We start from the raw sequence: 24,883 nt of genomic DNA on the forward strand, positions 1-24,883 counted from the left end.
ACTCCTTGCCATGAAAAAAAAAAGCCCACCCCTCTTGTGACCGAATGGCATTCACCCCACCGAAAGTCCAGACACAAGAGTCCTTCAAAGAATTAACTGCAGTAACAGACCTTATCAGTTCCTTGCGATCATTGCCAGGCGGTTGAGCTCACCGCCGAAAGGCTGCAAATTAATTTCTGGCGAGCAGTCTTTGTGGCACGAAACGCAATGAGCGAAACCTTCAGAAATACGAACTGTTGTCTCCTACGACCACCACTCCCCTTTCCTTCTATTTATTCCCCAGTCAGGGAGGGGCCATTCAGCATCCACCTGTGCTTTGCTTCCTAAGTCGACTCCTTGTCCTCCATTGTTCCCCTCTCCTATCTGCGCATGCGTGCATCTGGAACAGGCTCCAGGTGTTCCTCCTCCTCCCTCATCTCAGCCTCCAAAGGCAGCTGGCTAGGAAATGTCGGACGGCCCTGGTTCTATCTCTGCGTCTGACGCCGAGCATCCGTCAGAGCCTTCCCCAGACTTCAGGACTGGCCCAAGTTCTTCCCCAACCTCCTCATCATCCAAGTCTGCCACCAGCTCTGATGGCAACTGGTGGGCCACAACATCTGGTGACCAAATGTTGGAGGCCGCTGGTCTAGAAGGTAAAATCAGGACAGCAGCGTCAAAAGTTCTGCTGGGCATCTGGACCAGCTCATGTTTAGAAGACAACTGGATGTTGCCTGTTTTTTTTTTTCTCTTGAAGATATGATTCAGGTTTGGAGTTGACAAGCTTGACTCAAGAGCTGCTCTCTAAATCTTAGACCACGCACACTGGGAACAGGCTCCAGCTGTTCTTCTGCCTCACTGATCTCCAACTCCGGAGGCAGCTGATAACTGTCAGACGGCCTCGACCCTCTCTCTGCCTCCGACACAGAGCCCTCATCTGAGCCTTCCCCACACTCCAGGACTGGCCCATCTTCCTCCGCAACCCTCCTCACTTTCTGACTCTGCCACCAGCTCTGCTTGCCGCTGGTGGGACACAACACCTGGAGCGGACATCAAGCGAGGCTTTGCGGGGGTTGAAAATCCCCCTTTTCTCCCCTCAAATTTAACCCTTTCAATAGAAGAGGCTCCTTTGTAGCTCGGTGGTCGGACTGACGACGACTTAACCACGATCAAAATCCTTAATTAATAGCCGGGAGCGGAGAAGGAGACAAAGGTCCCCGATTTGTCCCGCCTGGCCTCAAAATGAGTCAGGGCAAAAAGGATTATCCAGCCAGAGTGGATAATACCCACAATTACCCATTAGTGCTTAATAAGGAGGAGGGGGGAGGAGGAGGAGAGGGCCTTTCATTGTCTGGGGCAGCAGCGTAGGATAGCAAGACTGACAGGGAGCTCTTGAATGGCATGAAGGATTAATAAGCCACTGGGTCTGCTGAGGAGATGGGGGTGGGGGTGGGGGCTGCTTCACCCACTGCTTGGCGGCATTCGCTTTGAACCCAGACCTATGAGAAGGAAGAGAGAGAGCTGGTCGTTGTCTGCTTTGCTGGGTTGGGTTGAAGGAGAGACCGCTTGGAATCCTCCGTGGATATCTGGGGTGGTGTCAGAGCCCTCCGACCCAGGGGTGAAATGCTAAACTTTGTTAAAAAAGTTTTTTTTAAAGTTCCGACGATCGCACGTCACAAAAATGGGAGGTTGGGGTGTGTGTGTGTGTCCGTTTTTGCCCCCTTAAGTCTGCTAGGGCAAAAACGAGGTGTGGAGAGTGCTGAGAAAGAAAGAGAGAGAGAGAGAGAGAAAAAGAAGGGAGAAAGAAAGAGAAAAAGAAAGGAAGGAAGGAGAAAAAGAGAAAGGAAGGAAGGAAGGAGGAGAAAGAAAAAGAGAAAAAGAAAGAAAGGAAGGAGAAAGGAAGGAAGGAGGAGAAAGAAAAAGAAAGAGAAAGAAAGAAAAAGGAAGGAAGGAGGAGAAAGAAAAAGAAAGAGAAAAAGAAAGAAAAAGAAAGGAAGGAGAAAGGAAGGAAGAAGGAGAAAGAAAAAGAAAGAGAAAGAAAGAAAAAGGAAGGAAGGAGGAGAAAGAAAAAGAAAGAGAAAGAAAGAAAGGAGGGAGGGATAAAGGAGGGGAAGAAAGGACTACAAACCTGGCACTAGATGCAGCTTCAGAGGATAACCCAGGGCTGGAAGGGACCTGGAGGTCATCTAGTCCAACCCTGCTCCAGCAGGACATTGTTAAAGTGAGTTTCTGTCTTATGATCCCCCAGTTGCATGACTACGTGGTCACAAGACCCTACCAAGCCACGGCCACCAAGCCACGCCCACAGAACGGGTAGTAAAACCAACTTAGATTTCACCACTGCCCCTACCCCCATAGCTGTTGAGGAACACAAGAACCTCATAGACTTCCATTGGCCAACGTTGTGTTTCTTCAATGTTTGGACGTGACTCACTGAGTCTTCCCTTTTAGGAGTCAACTTGGCAAGACAATACAATATAAAATATAGAAAGGAATAGAATAGAATAGAATAGAATAGAATAGAATAGAATAGAATAGAAAATAGAATAGGGAATGGAATAGAAAATAGAATAGGGAATGGAATAGAATAGAAGACAATAGAATACAACAATACAATATAAAATATAGAAAGTAGAGTAGAATAGAATATTAGAATATAAAATAGAATAGAATAATTAGAAATATAATATGATAGAATAAAATAGAATAGAATAACAGAGTTGGAAGGGACCTTGGAGGTCTTCTAGTCCAACCCGCTGCCTAGGCAGGAAACCCTATACCGTTTCAGACAGATGGCTATCTAAAATCTTCTTAAAGACTTCCAGTGTTGGGGCATTCACAACTTCTGGAGGCAACTTCTGTTCCACTGATTGATTGTTTCCACTGTCGGGAAATTTCTCCTCAGTTCTAGGTTGCTTCTCTCCTTGATTAGTTTCCACCCATTGCTTCTTGTTCTACCCTCAGGTGCCTTGGAGAATAGTTTGACTCCCTCTTCTTTGTGGCAACCCCTGAGATATTGGAAGGCTGCTATCATGTCTCCCCTAGTCCTTCTTTCTCTTAAGCTAGACATACCCAGTTCCTGCAACCGTTCGTATGTTTTAGCCTCCAGTCCCCTAATCATTTTAGGACCACTATCGTGTCCCAGGGTCACGTCGTCCCCTTTTACGACCTTCTGACAAGCCAGGGTACAGCCAGATTCACTTAACAAGAGGGTTACTAACTTTCCATCTGCAGCAATCCACTTAAAAGGCAAAACTCGCTTATAACAAAGGTCTCGCTTATAACGATAAGAAATTGTGGACTCCATTACGGTTGCGCGTTGAGTGCCTTTTCCTGCTTCAATCTCTCGATCGATCTCTGAAAAGGGCCCCAATGTGGATCCCAGCAAGGGGATCCATTCCAGCCAGGCTTCCAAAACGTGGAGATTTTGTTAGCTCAATGCCCCGACCAAACTGTCTCTCGATCTTGGCACAAATTTGCTTGTGCCCAGACCAGCAGTCGGCAACTTTAAACACTTAAAGAGCCATTTGGAGTGTGTGTGTGGGGGAACATGATGGCTCAGTGGCGAAGATGCTGAGCTTGTCCGATCAGAAAGGTCTGCAGTTCGGCAGTTCGAATCCCGAGCGCCGCAGAACGGAGGGAGCTCCCGTGACTCGTCCCATCTTCTGCCAACCGAGCAGTCCGAAAGCACGTAAAAAAAATTCGAGTAGAGAAATAGCAACCACCTTTGGTGGGAAGGGAACAGCGTTGCGTGCGCCTTCGGCGTTGAGTCATGCCGACCACATGACCACGGAGATGTTTTCGGACCGCTGGCTTTGAAAAGGGGATGAGCACCGGCCCCTAGAGCCAGGAATAACTAGCACATATGTGCGGGGGAATCTTTTACCTTTCTTCTGAAACTTTTCATTTCTTGGATTTATCCATGGTTCATCCATTTATCCATTGGCGATTGTGACACATATTTTGGGCGACAGGGAGGAAAGAGCCACATGCAGCTCGAGAGCTGCAAGTGGCTGACCCCTGGCCCAGACCCAGATCAAGAGACATTTTGGTCCGGATATATATATATATATACAAAATCTCTACGTTTTGAAGCCCCCCCTCACTCTTCAAATGCTTTCGTTCCAGATGGCAGCTCTTCAGAGCCCCTTCTACGGCGATAAAATGAACCTCTTCTCCCTCTGCCAAAAGATCGAGCAGTGTGATTATCCACCTCTGCCAACAGAACATTACTCCGAGAAGGTAAGAACCTGGCTGAAGTGCAAAACTTCTGCTCGGTGTGTGTGTGTGGGGGGGGGGAGAAGCTTGCAAAGTCACGCTAGGGAAAAAAATAATAATGATTTCCTGTTGGATTTTCATGCTGGGCTGGGCTGAGGGGGTCTTTGAAAGCAGGAGGGTTTCAAGGATGCCAGGGAGAGAAAGAGGGTAGGGGGGGCTTCAGATGAAAAGAGTTGGAAGGGAACTTGTAGGTCATCTAGTCCAACCCCCACCCACCCAAGCAGGAGACCCTACACCATTTCTGACAGAGGGCAGTCCAGTCTCTTCTTGAAAGCTTCCAGTGGTGAACTTCTGAAGGCAACTTCTGTTCCGTGGGTTGATTGTTCTCAGCATCAGAAAATCCCTTCTTATTTCCAGGTTGAACGATCAGTTTCCATCCATTATTCCTTCTCTGGCCTTCGGGTGCTTTGGAGAATAGCTTGACCCCCTCCTCTCTGGGGCAGCCCCTCAAATATTGGAGGACTGCTATCCTGTCTCCCCTGGTCCTTCTCTTCCCTAGACCAGCCATGCCCAGTTCCTGCAACCGTTCTTCAGATGTTTTAGCCTCCAGTCCTCTAATCATCTTAGATAAATTCGATTAGCAAGAGTTGGAAGGGACTTTGTAGGTCATCTAGTCCAACCCCCTGCCTAAGCAGGAGACCCCACACCATTTCTGACAAATGGCAGCCCAGTCTCTTCTTGAAAGCCTCTTGAAGTACCCCAATCAGGGGACTCCTGGCTTGCGTTTTCCCCCCCAGGTGTTTGGCCTAGCGTGGCTGGCACCAGCCACCCGCGTTCCAGGGAGTTTGGATATCTAACATAATCTCGTTAAGTTTTTGGGTCATTTCAAGGCAGGAATGGCTTTGTAAGGAAGTTCAAAGGGCCCAGCTTTGCTTGATCTTAATCGCTTGTGAAATGTACCAGGTGAACAGGGAATGTGGGGAGGTCACGCTTGGGAATTGGCTGACTGCCAGCTTCTTCTCCGTGCCCAGAAAACACAAAACACAAAACAAAGATAAAAGTTCCCCTCGCACATAGGTGCTAGTCGTTCCCGACTCTAGGGGGCGGTGCTCATCTCCGTTTCAAAGCCGAAGAGCCAGCGCTGTCTGAAGACGTCTCCGTGGTCGTGTGGCTGGCATGACTCAACGTCGAAGGCGCACAAAACGCTGTTCCCTTCCCACCAAAGATGGTGCCTATTTTTCTACCTGCATTTTTGACGTGATTTCGAACTGCTAGGTTGGCAGAAGCTGGGACAAGTAACAGGAGCTCCCTCCGTTACGCAGTGCTAGGGATTCAAACTGCCGACCTTTCTGATCGGACAGCTCAGCGTCTTAGCCATATGTGGTAGACATGCAACAAGGCAAAAAGATATTGGAGAATGATACAATTATGGTTGGAACAAATGGTAGGAGATCAAATTCCGTTGAAGCCAGGAATTTTCCTCCTAGGCATAATACCAGAGGGGTGTAAGAAAGGTGTGCTCTATCTAATTATACATGTATTAACTGCGGCACGAATAACCTATGCGCAGTATTGGAAAAAAGAAAATGTCCAATCAAGATTAGGGGACCGGAGGCTAAAACATATGAAGAACGGTTGCAGAAACTGGGAATATCTAGTTTAATGAAAAGAAGGACTAGGGGAGACATGATAGCAGTCTTCCAATATCTCACGGGCTGCCCCAAAGAAGAGGCAGTCAAGCTATTCTCCAAAGCACCAGAAGGCAAGATAAGAAGCAATGGGTGGAAACTAATCAAGGAGAGAAGCAACCTAGAACTGAGGAGAAATTTCCTGACAGTGAGAACAATGAATCAGTGGAACAGAAGTTGCCTCCAGAAGTTGTGAATGCCCCAACACTGGAAGTCTTTAAGAAGATGTTGGGTAACCGTTTGTCTGAAGCGGTGTAGGGTTTCCTGCCTAGGCAGGGGGTTGGACTAGAAGACCTCCAAGGTCCCTTCCAACTCTGCTATTGTATTGTATTGTATTGTATTGTATGTTGGAACGTTATGTGTCTTGGTTGACTAAGTGTTTAAAATTAAAAATTAAAAAACAAATTGCCCTGGGCTGAGCCTTTCCCCCCTCCTGCCCTCGGCCCTCCCAGGCCATTGACCACTCCCTGGAAAGCATTGCTCCATCCACCAGTCCTGGATGTGGAACAGCCATGCTTCTAATTACCGTTAAAATAATTACCTCTCTGGCTGCTGAGAGGGGGGGGAGGGCGAGAGAGAAGATCAAGTGGACGACGGCTCTTTTTCATCGGTGCCACAGGGTATACGCACCGCTTCCCGGGTCTTGTAATTAAGAGCGCCCGGTCTTTCAAGTGCGAAATGAAAAGAGCCGGAGGGGGTGAGGCGGCCCCACTGACGATGCGAGCAAAGGAGCAAGTGGGTCAACCGTGGGGCAGGTAGTCCATCTCAAGGAGCTTCCCCGGGCCAGAAAGCAAGCACTTGGCAGGAAGAAGTTTCCGGAGAACAAGTTGGGCTCCGTCAGAAGACGCTGGGGAAACATCTCTCTTCTTCTTACCATCCCACCGCGTGGCTTCGGCCCAATAACTGTCTGGGAAACGGCCCAAAGTCCCGTTGTGAAATCCCGCCAGAAAAGCCAGCCAAGCATTCCTTGGGTTGGGTGTTCTCCAAGCATTCTGGGCCCCCACCTGGAAATTCTCATTTTATAGAAAAGAGCAGGGGTCGGCAACCTTAAACACTCAAAGAGCCCCAAAGGTCCTAACCGGAAGCCCCCCGTTCAATTCCGGAGCTGACCGGAAGTTCGGTTCCCCCACCGTAGAGTCTCCTCCTAGCATGGCGTCCTTTTTCCTCTACCTGTCCTAACCGAAAGCCCTATCAATTGTGGAGCCGATAGATATAGAGATGGAGAGATAATGATAGATAGATAGATAGATAGATAGATAGATAGATAGATAGATAGATAGATAGATAGATAGAAGATAGATGATAGATAGAGAGAGAGAGAGAGAGAGAGAGAGAGAGAGAGAGAGAGAAAGAGAGAGATGAAGAGATAATGATAGAGAGAGAGAGATGGAGAGATGATAGATATAGATTGATAGATGATAGATGATAGATAGATAGATAGATGATTGATAGATAGATAGATAGATAGATAGATAGATAGATGATAGATAGATAGATAGATGATTGATAGATAGATAGATAGATAGATAGATAGATGATAGATAGATAGATAGATAGATAGAAGATAGATAGATGAGAGAGAGAGAGAGAGAGATGAAGAGATAATGATAGAGAGAGAGAGATGGAGAGATGATAGATATAGATTGATAGATGATAGATGATAGATAGATAGATGATTGATAGATAGATGATAGATAGATAATAGATAGATATAGAGATGGAGAGATGAGAGATAGAGATAGATAGATATAGAGATGGAGAGATAATGAGAGAGAGAAAGATGGAGAGATGATAGAGATAGATAGATGATAGATAGATGATAGATATGATAGATGATAGATAGATAGATAGATAGATAGATAGATAGATAGATAGATAGATAGATAGATAGATAGATAGATAGATGATAGATAGATAGAATGGATGGATGGACACTGATGGAGAGATAATGATAGATAATGATAGCTATTGATGGCTTAGATAGATGATAGATAGAGGATAGCTAGCTATATGATAGATGATGATGATAGCTATACATGGATTAGATAGATAGATAGATAGATAGATAGATAGATGATAGATAGATAGATAGATAGATAGATAGATAGATAGATAGATAGATAGATAGATAGATAGATAGATAGATAGATAGATAGATAGATAGATTCCAAGCAAACTCAAGGTTCATTTTTTTCTTGGGAAAATAAAGATTTGCAAATACATGTGTGTGTGTGTGTGTGTGTGTGTGTATTAAATAGAGATAGATAGATAGATAGATGGATGATAGATAGATAGATGATAGATAGATGATAGATAGATGATAGATAGATAGATAGATAGATAGATAGATAGATAGATAGATAGATAGATAGATAGATAGATAGATGATAGATAGATGATAGATATAGACAGAGAGAGCGGGGGGATCGCTAGCTATATGATAGATAGATGATCGATTGATAGATATATAGATGATAGCTATAGATTGATTTGATAGAGATGATAGAGTTATAATAGAGAGCTAGATGATAGATAGAATAATAGATATAGAAAACACACACAGTCCCTTTTCAGCCCATTTTTGGCAGCAGAGGTACCGCAGGTCAGCCCTACCAACCGGCTGGGTCCGGCCCGCACGCCTTCTGCTTGACACCCCTGGTCCAGATGGACACTTGTGCGAGTTATGTGTGTTCAACCCCCCCTCTTTCTTTCCTCACAGTTGCGGGAGCTGGTCAGCATGTGTATCTACCCGGATCCAGACCAGAGGCCCGATATTGGTTACGTGCACCAGTTAGCCAAACAGATGCACCTCTGGACGTCCAGCACTTGAAGCGCGGCTCCGGCGTCCCGCGAGGAGAACCGTTCCCGGCGTAGTCTTACTTAACTTCTTGTCTCAAGACGAAAACCAAGCAGCGCCTCGTCGAACTCAAAAAACAGCGGCTTTTGAGTGGAGTCGAGCCGCCAATTTAGGGAGATCCTTCCACCCTTTCTGTACAGGCGCCCAGCGGGTGGATCTGATCCCAGCCGCAAGCTGTGTGATGCGGCGGCCCGCATGAGTCGCGTTGCCTCTTCCGAAAACGGATAACATGTTACCGATGTAGATCTCGTGTTTTGTTTTGTTGTTGTTTTTTTAAAAGATCCTTTCTTCAAACTGTTTTGTGTGTAATCTAAGTTAGGCTTTGTAAAGCAAAGGTTTTCTGGTTGGTGTATTTTTGACGTATCCCTTGTGTATCTTTTAACGAATGTGAAATGTTGGGGAAATGAATCCCTTTGGGAAAATCACTTTAATCCTAACGTTAAGAATTGCAATAGATTTTGTTTTTGTTTTCGGGGAGGGGGGGGGAGGCGTAATGCGTACAACTTCTCCTTTGCTTCTTCTAGCAGTGGTTATTAGCAAGTTGAGACTTTTAAGTTCGTGTATTTTTTTTTAAACCAAACAAACAAGACATCTGAACTGCGTTTTTAATTTTCGTTCGTTATTTCCCTCCGTTGCAGAACGGTATGATGGAGGAGGAGGAGGAGAAGACTGAATTTTCATTTTCCAATAAACCCTATTTTATTTTGCAGCGTGCGTCGTCCGCTCTGGCTGCTCAGACCAGGCGGGCTTTCAAACCAAAGGGAATGTCGTTGCGTTTTGTCACGGTTTTTTTTTCCCGGTTCGAGATCACCGCGGCTGGTGAGCGGTCTGACTACGGGCGCTGGGGATACCGTTTCGTAAAGCCCATCTCCAGCCAGGGTTGAACCCCTAAAGAAAAATTCAGGGCACTCCCCCCTAAGGGCCTCGGAACCAAGTGTAAGTCCGGAGGAAAATGGTGCTCAATTCCCAGCGCAGTGGCCTGCAATTTTTTTTTTTTTACTGTGAAAACTCATTTACAAATGTGAATACTTTTTAAGCAGGCTGATCTGAAGGAAAACAAAACGGGGGGGAAAATCCAGATTTAAGCGTTCCGGAGATGTACGGCTTAAGTTTTTAAAAAAATTTAACGGACCTTAACTCTGGGATCGCCATGCCGTGCAAGCAAGATTTTTTTGGGGGGAGGAAGGGGTAGTCTTAAGTTGCTTTCTGCAGGCCACTTTTTTAGAGCAGGAGGAAGAGGCAGAAAAGGTGTTTTTTTTTCTGGAAAGATGATTAAAGATACCTCCTACCGGCAGGGTTTTGTTTTGTTTTTTTGCATCTCCGGGGTCTTTGAAAAAAGCAAATTTAAGCCACCGGTTTGGAACGAAGGGTTTTAAGAAGGGCCAAACTGCGAGGTAGGGCAGGTGGGATGTGGGGATGAACCGAAGGCCCAGGAAAAGTTTATTCGTGAAGACCTTGCAAACCGGCTCCCAACTGCGGATATCTGCAGGTGATATTTGGGGTGGGGGGATGCTACCTAACCTTGGGGGTAACAACTCTGGAAAAGTTTTGGGCTGTTGGGGGGTTTCGGAAAGGTAAGATTGCTCGGCTCCACCTGGCTACATGCTCTTTCTCTCTCGCTTTCTTTCTCATGCGTCGTTAAGGCCTCCTCTTAGTGCGTAAGTTGTCATTGTTTTGACGAAGGGGGGGGGGAGGCAACTGTGGGTTTTTAGGCAAGGTTTAAAATGATTTACCAAATAAAAGTTTCCTTTGTAAAAAGAAAACGGTCCTCAGCATTGAGTTGGTGTCGATGAGGGGCTTAAAACTAGCACCTTTCACAGTCTACTTCGCTCAGTGGGAGAGCATAGTTAAAGCCAGGTAGTCCTCTGACTTACGACCACGATGGAGCCCAAATTTTACGGTGCTAAGCAAAGACAGTGGCAAAGGGAGCCTTTTTCGGTTAAGGGAGCTTTGTCCCCATTTTTAAGACCTTTCTTGCCACCGTTGTTTAATGAGCCGCTGCAGTGGGTTAAGTGAGTGACATAGTTGTAGAGTGAATCTGGCTTCCCCGTTGTCTTGGGCCCGTCACGTGACATCTAGGACCCTGCAACCATCGTAAGTCCACGCCAATGGTCAGGTGGGGATGCTGCAACGGTTGTGTAAAGTGTGAAAAACATTTGTGGGTCACTTTTTTTCCCCAGGGCTGTTGTAACTCGGAACAGTCACTAAATGAAAAGTTGAGGATTTATTTACACAGAGAACTGGGCTATGGATGGTCCCCATGCGCCAGAGCTGGGGTTATCTAACTACATTGTGCAATACCCAATAACACTTGTGGCCCGCAAGCGGCCAGTAGAGCTGGCAGCAGATTCAGACAGTGAGGAGGGTTGGGGAGGAAGATGGGCCAGTCCTGGAGTCTGGGGAAGGCTCTGAGGAGGGCTCTGTGTCGGAGACAGAGAGGGGGCCAAGGCCGTCTGACAGTTATCAGCTGCCTTCAGAGTCAGAGATAAGTGAGGCAGAAGAACAGCTGGAGCCTGTTCCCAGTGTGCGCATGCACAGAGCTGCCAGACGAAGGGAACAGCTAAAGAACAGGGGCCGACTTGGGAGTAAGACCACAGGTGGAAGTTCCGGTTCCGGCGGCGGCGGCGACGGGCAGCTCTTTGCCCGCTCCGGCTCCCCGGTGGGCTTCCCCACTCCTTGGGGGGCACAGGACACCCCGCAGAGGGGTCCTGCCGGAGGGGCGGCATCGCGGAGGTCTCCTGCAGCGGCGGCAGCCGGCGGGAGCTCTCTCGCGCGCCCAAGGCACCGGGGAGCAAGCTCGGAGGGCGCATCGCGTTTCCACGCCTCGCGCCTCGCTACAAGCCGACTGGAGAATGCTACAATTGAAGGAAGCAGCTGCGGTGCGGTGAGGTTGCCTCTCTCTTCATCCCTTACTTTGCATGAAGATTTGATTCAGCTTTTAAAACTTTAAAATAACTTTCGGAGCATTTTGGAGGTGCGGCTGGAGGGAGGGGGGTTTTCCCCCCCCCCTTGGACAAGCGGCAAGAAACAATTTTGCTCTCAGCCCCCGGGGAAGGAGGAGGGGGGAGAGCCAACGAATGAAGCCTCACTTAGGCTGAGATGATTTTCTTTTCAATTTAATTTTACATATTACAATGATTTGAGGACTTTTGGAACTTTTTAAAACTTTGTTACGCCTCTGTGCCCAAAACTGGCAGGGCAAGATGGCACACTTCCGTTGTCTTTATGAACTCTGAAACCTGACTCCACCTTTAAAATTCAGGCTTCCGGTCTTTGTCTCCGTGTCTCCCAGAGGAACCTCTTGTGGATTGGTATTTTTTTAACCTTCTAGGGGAAATTTTCTATCTATTGCCAGACTTATTGGAGAGATTCTCTTCTGCCTGGTTATTCTGCTCCCGGATTCACCTGGCTACCCTTCTTTTCTAACTGCTTCTTCATATTTGGACTGAACTTTTAACGTTATAAAGGATGGCATCTAAAAGACCCCCTCCTGGAAAACCTGGCTTTGCCACTTCTGCTCCAACATCCGCAACATCCAGTCCAGCCACACAGTCAAAGATAACAGAACTGATGCAACATAAGACTACAGAGATGGACTTTCAACAAATGCTTCAACAAATTCTACAGGGCCAGGAGGAAATCAAGAAACAGTTAAGGGAAATGAAAGATGAAATTAAAGAAAATCAAGCCCAAATATATAAGAACTCACAAAGACTGAATCTTGTGGAAGGGGGGGTGGAGGAGGTGAGGGGGGGGGTGGAAGCTGTGCAGAAAGGGAACAAAGATCTTGACATCCAACAGATGAAATTAGAATTTGAGAGAATGTCCTATTATCTTAGATTTCAAAATGTTATAGAAGAAGATGGGGAAAATATAAGGGACATCATGACAAACATTTTGGCTGACTATACACACAAAGAAAAACAACAGATGGGGTGGGATATAGATCTGGTTTATAGAGTGAACTCAGCTTATGCTAGAACACACAATGTACCCAGGGAGGTTCACATTAAATTCCTTAGAAAAACCACAAGAGATGAAATTCTGGGTGTACAAAGGGGGCAAGCATTGACATATCATGATATGGAGATAACCATTCTGAAGCAGATCCCTAAGAAGATTAGAGAAAAAAGAAAAAATTATTCGCAATTAGCGAATAAATTATACCAGAAAGGGGTGTGGTTTAGATGGTTGATGCCTGAAGGTATGCTGATATTCTGGGAGGAGACAAGAATCAGAATTAATTCACCCATAGAGGCGCAGGCCTTTATGGAAAAAAATAAAACACTCCTAGAGAAACCACCAGACACTACAACGGACACGCAGGACACGGGAGGGGCCAGAGCTCTGCCAGTGGAGGGAGATGGGGCAATAGCAAGAAGACTCAGATCACAGAAATAAATATGAAAATCATAATATTATAAATTGACCGAAAGTGAAAATGGAATTATATTTGGATTTTATATTGTAATGTTTAATTTGATTGAATTTAATAATAGAACTAATATGCTGATTATAATCAATTATATACTAATGCATTATATATAAATGTACGCTATGGGTATGGAGGGAGGGGGGCCTCACACACTTTGCAACTGCCAAAATTTGTATACCTGTCCATTTACCCTTTTCCCTATAAATTTTGAAAAACCAATAAAATTTTATTACGAAAAAAAAAAAAAAAAAAGACCACAGGTGGACGATGAATGGCCCCTCCCAGAGGAAATAAAAGAGGAGCGAAAGGGGAGTGGAGTTTGCAGGAGGCAATTCGTTCACTTAATTGGTTTGTGACCCTCCGAGACTCCTGGCCAAGTTCTGCAGATCTCAGCCTGGCAGCTCTCCAAGCCAGATAAGGTCTGTGACCGTAAATCCTCCCTTGAAAGACTTTGCTGGATGTGAAGGAGCAGAATTCACAATAAATTAATTAAAGGGTTTTTTGTCGGGACAAGGAGTTTGTTTCATACTCTTGGGAAGCCTCGGTCAGCACAATAACCCAACTTGGAAAAATCACTAAGCGAAAGTTGTAAGTCAAGGATGACCCCCTGTATTCAAACCCCTAAAGCTTACATCACAACAGGTAGAGCCTGATGGGCTTGGAGATTCTTCCCTCCCCTCCTCCAGATTCCAAGAACTAACCCATCCTGTTCCCATTATTTGTTTTATTCGTTCGGTTAATTGCAACATTCTCAAAAAATGATTTCGACTTCGAAGGAGTACTCTCGGTCCCGTAACCGTGTCCCAGACACTCCGCCGGGGAATCAGGACGTGTCCATAGTCTGCACCGTCTCCTCCGCCACTTCCAGTTCCAGGCGGATCACCTTTTCCGACAGGACCCCCGTGGTGCCCTTCTCACAACGGTATTTTCCTTGCCTGTCGAGGAGCAAAAAGGCACCGTCACAAAAGCTTTGCGGGTCTGAGTAACTTACCAGGCTGGCAAGCAAGACTTTTTCCCCCAGAGAATTTTGAGGACTAGAAACACGTGTGAACTTCTCGTGCCTGGGGAGATCCTCCACGGGCTCGTGGTTATCCCAAAGGTGCTTTCCCCCCACTCCCAAAAGGCTTTACTCCCCCCCCCTTGAGGATATTTCGCTTCTCATGCGAGAAGCTTCTTCAGTTCTGACTGAACGTGAACTTTCCCACGCCCCCAACCGTTCAGCCAGAACTGAGAAAGCTTCTGGGATGAGAAGTGAAACGTCTTCAAGCAAAAACAAAGGAAGTTCCTTTGCCAGATCTTGCAAGGAGGGTCGCAGAAAAAAAGGGCAAGTTGATGCCACTGCAAACGTTTTCAAGACACATCCTGGACAGGAGCTGAAACCTGCAGGTGGCCCATTCAGCCTTGTGTCCCATAGCCTGAATTCCTCCGTGGTAGCCTTTGATCATGGAAGTCGATGCATCGATTAATCGCTTGCAGACCTTCAAGAGTCGACTGGACTTTGTTTTCCTTTGAAGAGGTTTCGCTTCTCATCCAAGAGGCTTCTTCAGTTCTGACTGAAGGATATACGTTCAGTCAGAACTGAAGAAGCTTTTTTTTGCACGAGACGCGAAATGTCCTCGAGGAAACACAAGGAAGTCCAGTCGCCTCTCGGAATTCTCGGATGACCGAGAATCTCCGTAGACATTTGCAGGCTACCTTAGACAGCGATGAGTTACAACCACAATTGAGCCCGACATGGATGCTGCTAAGCGAGACGTGGGCTCAGGGAGTTCTGCCCCGTTGTGCGACTTCCCTCGCCGCAATTGTTAAGCGAATCACTGCAATTAAGTTAGGAACTTGGTTGTTAAATGAATCTGGCCTCCTTGTTTTCTGAAGGTCGCAAAAGCGGATCACACGACCCCTGACACAATGCAACTGTCGTAAGTACAAGTCAGTTGCCAACACTCTTGAATTTTGGTCACGGGGATGCTGCAACCGTCTTAAGTGTGGGGGAAAAACGGTCGTAAGTCACTTTTTTCTGTGCCGTTCTAACTTCGGTCACTGAAATGTTGTCAGTCGAGGACTTCCTTTGGTTATTATTGCGCTCAAAGGTTTCTCACCCCCGTTTGCAAGGCCTCCAGACCACTGTCCCCAAGGAGACCTTTTGCACATCCGTTGCAACCCTAAGCAAAAGAAACCCATCTGGTTCACACAAACACACACACACACACATCTCACCTTTCCCCCTTTTTGTTCGGTGTGTTGTACGGACGGAGGAAGTCCAGCTTGCTCTTGTTAATGACGCAGATATCAATATTACTGCCCGAGCCCAGGTCATTAAAGATGCCGGCTGCAATAGCGTCTCTCACAAGCTGTTTGGCCTCTTCTTCCTGGGGGGAGGGAGGGGGAAGGAGGAGGAGGAGAAATAGCAATAGCCCTTAGATTTATATACCGCTTTACAGTGCTTTTAGAGCCCTCTCTAAGTGGTTTAGAGTCAGCCTCTTGCCCCCCAATAATCCAGGTCCTCATTTTACCGACCTTGGAAGGACGGAAGGGCTGAGTCAACCTTGAGCTGATCAGAATCAAACTGCTGACAGTGGGCAGAGTTAGCCTGCAATACTGCATTTTAATCACTGTGCCACCATGATAGATAGATAGAAGATGATAGATAGATAGATAGATAGATAGATAGATAGATAGATAGATAGATAGATAGATAGATAGATGATAGATAGATGATACATAGATAGATGATAGATAGATAGATAGATAGATAGATAGATAGATAGATAGATAGATAGATGATAGATAGATTAGATAGATTAGATGATAGATAGATAGATAATAGATAGATTAGATGATAGATAGATAGGATAGAGGATAGATAGACAGATAGATGATAGATAGACAGATATAGATAGGATAGATAGATAGATAGATAGATAGATAGATAGATAGATAGATAGATAGATAGACAGACAGACAGACAGACAGACAGACAGACAGATTGATTATACAGTATAGAAAGAGAGAGATGGATGGTTGGATGGATGGATAGATATTATAGATAAGAGATTAGGTAGATAATTCTAGCTCTTAGACAGATACTGCTTTATAGTGTTTTACATCCCTCTCTAAGTGGTTTACAGAGTCAGCCTCTTGCCCCCAACAACCTGGGTTCTCATTTTACCCACCCCAGAAGGACGGAAGGCTGAGTCAACCTTCATCCTGGTGAGATTTGAACTGCCAAATTGCAGGCAGCCGGCAGGCAGCAGAAGTAGCTTGCAGTACCGCCCTCTAACCGCTGTTAGATCGCGGCTCATAAAATATTCAAGCAAGATGGGAGGAATCCAGCATTCCTCCATTTTTTAAAGCCTTGAGTTTGACACCCGTGCTCTACCAGAAGGCCACCAGAAAAAGGGACCCAATATTTCCAAGGCTTTCCTGGACATTCCCATCTGAGGTAAAAATGGCAGTGACCGACCGATAGGTCATGGTTTTGAAACCCAGCCACCAACCCAATCAACTTTCAAGGTTTTCAAGTCTTCCTTTCCCCAGGACAGCAGATAGCAAGAAGGTGTGGCGTGGTGGGTCTCCCAAACAGACCTCCCATGTTGGCCTCTTCTAAGGGGCAGGAGAAGGACTCAATTGCTGAAGAGACCTTCAGGATCTCTTCTTCCTCCTAACCAAAGCTAGGAAGTCGCTTCCCCTGGGCAATAGAAAGTCCGCATGTAATTTTTTTTTTAAAAAGGGCACATATCATCACATATGGTGGCCTTGTGTCAAAGGCAGATCCACAGGTGGCTAGAAAAGATGATAGGGAAACACGTCGATTTTAAAACCTGAACTGTTTTTATTAGATATGACGTCAGAAAAACCCAATAAGAAAAGTGTGTATTTAGCCCGTTTCCCTGAAAATAAGACCTCCCCGGATAATAAGCCCAATCAGGCTTTTAAGCGCATGCGCTAAAATAAGCCTTCCCCTGAAAATAAACCCTCCCCAAAAATATTGCAACACAGCAGCAGCCACGAAGTGACCACTCTCACCGCCTCCTGCACCTCAAAAATAATGAGGCGTCCCCGAAAATAAGGCCAAGCGCTTATTTCTGGGGTCAAAAGAAAATAAGACCCTGACTTATTTTCAGGGAGAAAAGGCAATGTTACATGTCTTAACAGCCGCCTGGTAAAGCAAAGGGAAATAATAAAAGCCATTAAAAAGCTAACGTTAGAATATTTCGGGCATGGGATGGGACACCCAGAAAAATACGCCATCTTTTACTTAATCCTGCAGGGGAAAATGGAAGGCAAACAGGGTCCAGGGAGAAGAAGGACATCGTGGCTTCAAAATCTAAGGGAACCGGTTTAGACAAAACTCAGCAATATTTTTTCATGCGGCTGATGACAAAAATAGGATTGCCAACCTGATTGCCAAGGTCCGATGACGGATATGGCACAAGAAGAAAAGAAGAAGGCGTCTTAACAGCAGCCAGGACGATCTTCGCACAATATCGGAAAAATGAAGAAATGCCGCGAGATGAAGAGGTAATTAAGAAGATACTATAAGACTCTTCGGAAATGGATAGACAGACATCGAAAATCAAACAGAAAGAAGACACAGAATATTATCAAACACGGCATCTATTTTATCGGTGATTGGGAAAAAGGGGTAGAGAGTAAGAATGTAAGGATGTATTGTTAAGCAAAATAAATACCCGGACAACACAATGGCGATTAAGCACTAAGCATTAAGCATATAAATCCAAATAAACAAACAAGAAATGTAATTAATAGAAGATTAATCAAATTTATTAAAAGAAAAGAGAGAAAGTCTGAATTTAGGCAGGGGGCCTTGAAAGAATGCCATGTTGGATGTGAAGTTGGAGAGAAAAATGACAGTCCAAGGACCAAATCTTAGAAGGACTGCATGGATTTCAGCATCTCTCGCTGTCTGTCTGTCTCGTCGACCCCCATCCAGACCACCTAGCCCACCCCACAGCCCCTCACTCTGCAAGGCTGAGTGAGGGGGGAAGGCGCACTCCCCCATCCCCACCGTCAAAGGGTGGTTTGAAAAACAGACCCGGGCCCTGTGCACCTCTCTTTAACCCTAAAGGTTCTCCCCATTTTTCCCCCCCGCAGCAGCTGCCATGCGTAGGGCTGAAGAGGACCCCAGTGGGGCAATTGAGGCTGTTCCCAGCACATGTTCAAGACCCTCCAGAGACCCTCCACACAAGAGGCCCGGATTTTCACAGCTCAATTATTTCGGCTTCAAATCTCCTCCATGCAAAAGGCCTGTTTGCGTCTGCTTTGCTCATTTGCAATTAGTTACTCCTAATTTCATCTGTCTCTGTCTTTCTCTCTCTCTTTTTCTCTGTTTCTTTCTCTCTTTCTGTGTTTCTTTCTCTCTCTCTCTCTTTCTCTGTTTCTTTCTCTTTCTTTTTTCTGTTTCTGTGTTTGTCTCTCTCTTTCTCTCTTTGTTTCTCTCTCTCTCTGTTTCTCTCTCTCTCTCTCTCTCTCTCTCCCTCACACACACACACACACCGAGCTGGCTCTCAATTCAGGACCTGCCTTGCCAGATCAAATACGCCCAACCCAATTCTACCAAGCCAATGTTTTGCAAACTTGGCCACTTGGCCAATTCTGGGTGGACTTCGACTCCCAGAATTCCCCAGGCAGCAAACTCAGCATAACGAAAGTAGGAAGGGACCCTGGAGGTCTTCTAGTCCAACCTTCCTGCTCAAGCAGGAGGCCCTATATACTATTCTCATTGGGAGTTCAACTCCGCAGATCTTCAAGTGGCTAACCCCAGTCCTAGTCAGATTCAGACAGTCCCCATTTCATAGCCGTGGGGTATTTCAACCCTCTCCTTTCTTAAATCCAGATCCACAAGGCAGCTACACAGGCCAGGAACATGATCCAGACCCGGGATATCAATTCAGACAACCCTGCCCAAACCTCCTTGGGAGGAAAAACCCACCTGGGGGTGAAGTCTTCCAGACTGGCTTCGCCCCACCGAAATCTTTTAAGCGGCGGGAAAATGCCGACAGCCTGTCTTATTAAAAACTCAAAATACAGATTTAACGACGGTACTGCCAAAGAGGTGGCGTTATAATTAATTGGGATGGGGGAGGGGGGGGAGAGAGAGAGAAAAGTTTGGGGTTACTTCAAAGAGAGGAGATCCACCTGGAAGGTTGCAGGATCTCAACTACCTGGGAACGCAGCCCCCCCACCCCACCCCTCCCCAGAGATACCCCATAAATGAGATGATACAGTAAGAGTGATGTACTGCGTTTGAAGTCAGCTGCGACAAGCAACTCTTTCCAGGGCGGGCTTGCGCGCCGTTGCTACATCGCGTAATGTGTCCCCGGGCTCCGATGTGCTCCGTCATTTACCGGCGCAAGACAAATGGGCCGCGCTCGTTAAAAGGCACAAAGAGGACCGGGCCAGCCGCCTAATGGTCACCGCAGCTGTGCCAAGCGGCGGGAAGAGGCCACGGCACAGCTCCCCGAGTTCATTAAAACTGACCAGTAATGGATCCGCGAAAGGGCGCCGGAGGAATTGAGCGGTAAAGGCTAAAATAAATAACGCGTCGCGGAGAGCTCATCCGAAATGGTGTTTGATAAATTATTTATCGCGGAAGAGATTGCCTGCATTTAATTTCGGAGCCACTGGTAGCATCTTTAAAAGATGATTTATGTCTTGTAATGCCATTAAACTTCTATATTGGCCCTCTGCTGGCTATAAAGTCTGTTGAGATTTAAAGAGCGGGTTTTAAAAGTGTCACTGCAAGCGGCGGCGTGGTGGAGAGGCCCGTATTAAATCTTGACTTTAAACCCGCTGTCGGGAGAGTTGCAGGCGGTACGCGGCACCAAAACTTGATATATTGCCTCCTTCCAGCTCTAATGACAAGAGGCCCAAACGGTTGGGAGTCTCCTCCTTTTCGCCACTCAAACGTTTCTGCCTTTGTCTTGTCGATGTGGGGGTCAATCTGGCCGGGGAGGAAGGAGGGCAGGAGAACGGCCGACTCAGGATTTTCAGAAGAAAAAAAAAAAAGGCAAGGGCCAAACTTACCGTATTTTTCGGACGATAAGACGGTGTATAAGACACATCAAGATTTTGAAGAGGTACCGTATTTTTCGGAGTAGAAGACGCACCTTCCCCCCCCAAAAAAAAGAGGGTGAAAATCTGGGTGCGTCTTATACACTGAATACAGCATTTTTGGCCTACCGAAACGCGGCCCCCTTCGCAAAAATGGCCGTGCATAGCCTTTAGGAGGCTTCCAGAGTGCTCCTGGGGGCCGGGGAGGGCAAAAATGAGTAGAAAATGGGCCATTTTTTGCTCATTTTTGCCCCCCGCCCCTCAGAGCACTCTATAAGCCTCCTAAAGGCTATGCATGCTGGTTTTTTTGAGAAAAAACAGGCGAAAAACAGATCACTTTGGGGAGGTCTGCAGAGTGCAAAAGCTTTTTTAAAAAATTTGCCTCTTCAAAATCTTGCTGCGTCTTATACTCCGAGAAATATGATAAGTAAGAAAAAAAAGTTTTCGCTTTCCCTCAGCCCCCAGCAGGCTTCAGAAGGGCTGAGAAAAGGCAAAAACGCCCCCGGAGGCTAACGCTTCAGGAGGCTAAAATGGCTGTATAAGATGCACCATTTCCACGCTCTTTTAGGGGGGGGGAAGGTGCGTCTTATACTCCGAAAAATACAGTATCCACCAGCTCTTGTGGCCCGCCAGCTGCCGGCAGAGCTGGTGGCAGGCTCAGGACAGTGAGGAGGTTGGGGAGGAAGATGGGCCAGTCCTGGAGTCTGGGGAAGGCTCTGAAAGGTCCTCCCAAGGGTCTTCATCCCAAATTGCATAGCTAAAATCTGTAGAGATTCTCCCTCCTCCACGTCACGGTTGTCCCAAAGGTGTTTTTTCAGGAGGCAACTTGACTTTCTTGGTCCCGTCCCCCCCTCCGGAGACATTCCGAGAAGCGAGTGAGCTGAAGACGCCTCCCGGGTGAGAAGCGAAGTGCCTTCAAAGGAAAACCAGAACGTCCCGTTGCCTCTTGAGAAAAAGAAAGCACTTTTGGGAGAGAGAGAGAGAGACCCATAGCTTCCCTACGAGAGAAGAGACCGAGTCCTTCACGGTGTTCTCTGACCTTGATGGGCTCCCTTGCAGATGCTTGGTGACCAGCCTTAGGCTTCCTCATCAGAGCACCGTAGGAAAGCCCACCAAGCTCGGAGCACCTCAGGAACCCCAAACAACTTGCAATGTCCCTGAGCTGGCGAGTCCTTCCTTTTCCAAGAAGCAAAGAAAGTATTGTGGACAACAGAGCTGGTTGCAGATTCGGACAGTGAGGAGGTTGGGGAGGAACCTGGGCCAGTCCTGGAGTCTGGGGAAGGCTCTGATGAGGGCTCTGTGTCGGAGTCAGAGAGAGGGCCAGAGCCATATGCCAGTTATCAGCTGCCTTCGGAGTCAGACATCAGTGAGGCAGAGGAACAGCTGGAGCCTGTTCCCAGTGTGCGCATGCAGAGAGCTGCCAGGAGAAGGGAACAACGAAGCAACATGGGTCGACTTGGGAGTAAAGCCACAAGTGGACGCTGAATGGTCCCTCCCACCGGGAATAAAGAGGAGCGAAAGGGGAGTGGATTCTGCAGGAGACAATTTATTCGCTTATTATTGTGAATATTTGCTTATCTGAGTTCCTGAACTCACAGAGACTCCTTGCCAGGCATTTCCTTGTACAGCGCTGTGACTGGAAGTTCTCGGACTGGCAACTATCCAAGGCCTGATAAGGTCTGTTGTTGCAATTATACCTTGAAAGGCTTATTGCTGGGACTTTTCTTAATCAAATTAAAGGAGGGGAGGGGAGTTTTCGGGACAAGGAGCGTGTTTCGTGATTCTGTTAAGCCTGGATCAGAACATCTAACCCAACTCAAGTCCAACATCCACCTGATGTTCCTGGACATGATATAGAAATGGCCTGTCCACCACCTCCTCCTTCCAGATGTTTTTTTCCAGCTTAACCAGCTGGAGACACAAAGCTGGAATATTCTATCAAGCAAGTGCTAATCAGATCTGACCCAGCTTCGCTTCTACGCTGGACAGACGGTAACCTCCTTTTACATTTCTCCAGCTCGGTGACTTTGAAGACGGGTGGACTTCAACGCCCTGAATGCCATGCTGACTAGGGAATTCTGGGCGTCGGAAGTCCGCCCATCTTCAGGTTGACAAGCTGGAGGAAGGTTGCATTGAGCTTGGAGGCCTTCTTGAAGACATTTCGCGCCCCAAATTAGGTGACGTTATCGATGCTAGTCATCTGATGTTGAGCTCATCAAAAGTAAAATCCTGCATTTAGGTAACAAAACCCCAAGGACACATACAGACGGGGTGAAACCAGGCTTAATAGCAGTGACTCGGAGAGGGATCTTGGAGTCTTAGTGGACAACCAGCTAAATAGGAGCCAGCCGTGTCCGGCAGCAGCCAATGCAATCCTCAGTTGCATAAACAGAGGGATACAATCAAGATCAAGGGAGGTACTAATACCACTCTATAAAGCCTTAGTAAGGCCACACCTAGAATACTACATCAAGTTTTGGTCACCACCCTATTAAAAAAGATGGTGAGAAAGAGTAGAAGAGAAGAAAGAGTGAAGAGAAGAGCAGCCAAGAAGATGAGGGGACTGGAGGCTCAAACGTAGGATGAACGGTTGCAGGAACTGGGCATGGCTGGTCTAGGGAAGAGAAGGACCAGGGGAGACAGAATAGCAGCTTTCCAATACTTGAAGAGCTGGGGTTGGGGGTTGGACTAGATGATGTAGAAGGTCCCTTCCAACTCTGTTAATCTGAATCTATCTAAGGTGATCAAAGATCTGGAGACTAAAACATCTGAAGAACGGTTGCAGGAACTGGGACTGGCTGGTCTAGTGAAGAGAAGGACCAGGGGAGACAGGATAGCAACCTTCCAATACTTGAAGAGCTGCCCCAGAGAGGAGGGGGTCAAGCTATTGTCCAAAGCACTTGAAGGCCAAAGTGTAGGGTGACCCGCTCCCTTTTATCGCAGGGGGTGCGGGAGACACCCTTACAGGGTAGAGCAGAGGAGTTTGGGGAATATCTTCAGGACAAAATCGATCAGATCCGGAGCGGGTGGACCTCCGTCAGTGGACCAGACGAGCCGCCAACAGCGAGTCTTGAGAGACCATTCTGGGAGGAGTTTGACCCTGTTGCCCCCGAGGATTTGGACAGGTTGCGTGGACGGCTGCGACCCACCACTTGTTTAACGGACCCGTGCCCCTCCTGGCTGGTACTGGCAGCCTGGGAGGTGACACGAGGCTGGCTCCTGGGCCTGGTGAGCGCCTCACTGGGTGAGGGATACTTACCAACCGCCTTGAAAGAGGCGGTGGTGAGACCCTTGCTCAAGGGGCCTTCGCTCGACCCAATGGAGCTAGCTAACTATCGTCCAGTCTCCAACCTCCCCTTCTTGGCGAAGGTTGTTGAGAATGTGGTGGCGCAGCAGTTCCCACGACACCTAGACGAATCCGACTATCTAGACCCACGCCAGTCCGGCTTCCGACCCGGGCACAGCACTAAGACAGCCTTGGTCGCGTTGGTTGATGATCTCTGGAGGGCCAGAGATAGGGGTTGCTCCTCTATCCTGGTCCTATTAGACCTCTCGGCGGCTTTTGATACCATCGACCATGGTATCCTATTGCGCCGGTTGGAGGGGATGGGAGTCGGAGGCACCGTTTTGCGGTGGTTCGGCTCCTACCTCTCCGACCGGAAGCAATGTGTGTTGACAGGGGGGCAGAGGTCGTCCCTGAGGCCACTCACTTGTGGGGTGCCGCAGGGGTCGGTCCTCTCGCCTCTCCTGTTCAACGCATATGTGAAGCCGCTGGGTGAGATCATCCGTGGTTTTGGGGTTGAGTACCATCTCTACGCTGATGATACTCAGCTGTATATTTCAACCCCAAACCACCCCAACGAGGCTGTCGAAGTGATGTCCCGGTGTTTGGAAGCCGTCGGGGTCTGGATGGGGGACAACAGACTCAAACTCAACCCCTCCAAGACCGAGTGGCTGTGGTTACCGGCACCTCGGTTCAGCCAGCTGACCCCATCGCTGGCCATAGGGGGCGAACAACTGTCCCCTGTGGAGCGGGCGCGCAATTTGGGCGTCCTCCTTGATGCCCGGCTGTCAATGGAGGACCATGTGGCAGCCGTGGCAAGGGGGGCGTTCCACCAGGTTCGCCTGGTGCGCCAATTGCGCCCCCTACTGGACCGGAGTGCCCTGCGCACGGTCACTCATGCGCTGGTGACGTCTCGCCTGGACTACTGCAATGCCCTCTACATGGGGCTTCCCTTGGGACGCATCCGGAGACTGCAGCTAGTTCAGAACGCAGCCGCGCGGGTTATTATGGGAAGTACACGTTACTCCCACGTAACACCTCTCCTGCGCGAGCTGCACTGGCTACCTGTGGCCTTTCGGGTGCGTTTCAAGGTATTGATCACCATCTTTAAAGCGCTCCATGGCAGAGGACCTAGTTATCTGCAGGATCGCATCCTTCCACATACGTCCCTGCGACCTATCCGCTCACACAGGGAGGGGCTCCTCCTGGTGCCGTCTGCTAGGCAATGCCAGCGGGCGACACCTAGGAGTAGATCCTTCTCTGTGATGGGCCCAACCCTCTGGAATGACCTCCCCCCAGACATTCGAACTACCACCGACCTCCGTTCCTTCCGGCAAAAGTTAAAGACTCAC

At 47.6% G+C, this 24,883-nt stretch overlaps 3 protein-coding genes across 6 annotated transcripts in view; 1 reads left to right on the forward strand and 2 right to left on the reverse strand.

The window, feature by feature from the left end:
• The window catches only part of NEK6 (NIMA related kinase 6), a 76,442-nt gene extending 67,112 nt beyond the window's left edge, over nt 1–9,330 (forward strand). For all 4 annotated transcript variants that reach the window (XM_081967677.1, XM_081967678.1, XM_081967679.1 and 1 more), the window contains exons 9-10: nt 4,105–4,218; nt 8,602–9,330. In XM_081967677.1, the coding sequence (XP_081823803.1) occupies nt 4,105–4,218; nt 8,602–8,712 (225 nt within the window). In that variant the 3' untranslated portion in view covers nt 8,713–9,330. The remainder of the gene's footprint in view (nt 1–4,104; nt 4,219–8,601) is intronic.
• NR5A1 (nuclear receptor subfamily 5 group A member 1) overlaps nt 1–24,883 on the reverse strand; it is a 355,896-nt gene that overhangs the window by 190,155 nt on the left and 140,858 nt on the right. The window lies entirely within an intron of this gene.
• PSMB7 (proteasome 20S subunit beta 7) overlaps nt 13,884–24,883 on the reverse strand; it is a 35,395-nt gene continuing 24,395 nt past the window's right edge. Inside the window, exons 7-8 of the mRNA XM_081967682.1 lie at nt 15,392–15,543; nt 13,884–14,109 (exon numbers count right to left, since the gene is read on the reverse strand). Coding sequence (XP_081823808.1) covers nt 13,998–14,109; nt 15,392–15,543 — 264 coding nt within the window. The 3' untranslated portion in view covers nt 13,884–13,997. The remainder of the gene's footprint in view (nt 14,110–15,391; nt 15,544–24,883) is intronic.

Source organism: Natrix helvetica, assembly GCF_964273705.1.
Source record: "Natrix helvetica genome assembly, chromosome: 15".
NCBI lineage: Eukaryota > Metazoa > Chordata > Lepidosauria > Squamata > Natricidae > Natrix > Natrix helvetica.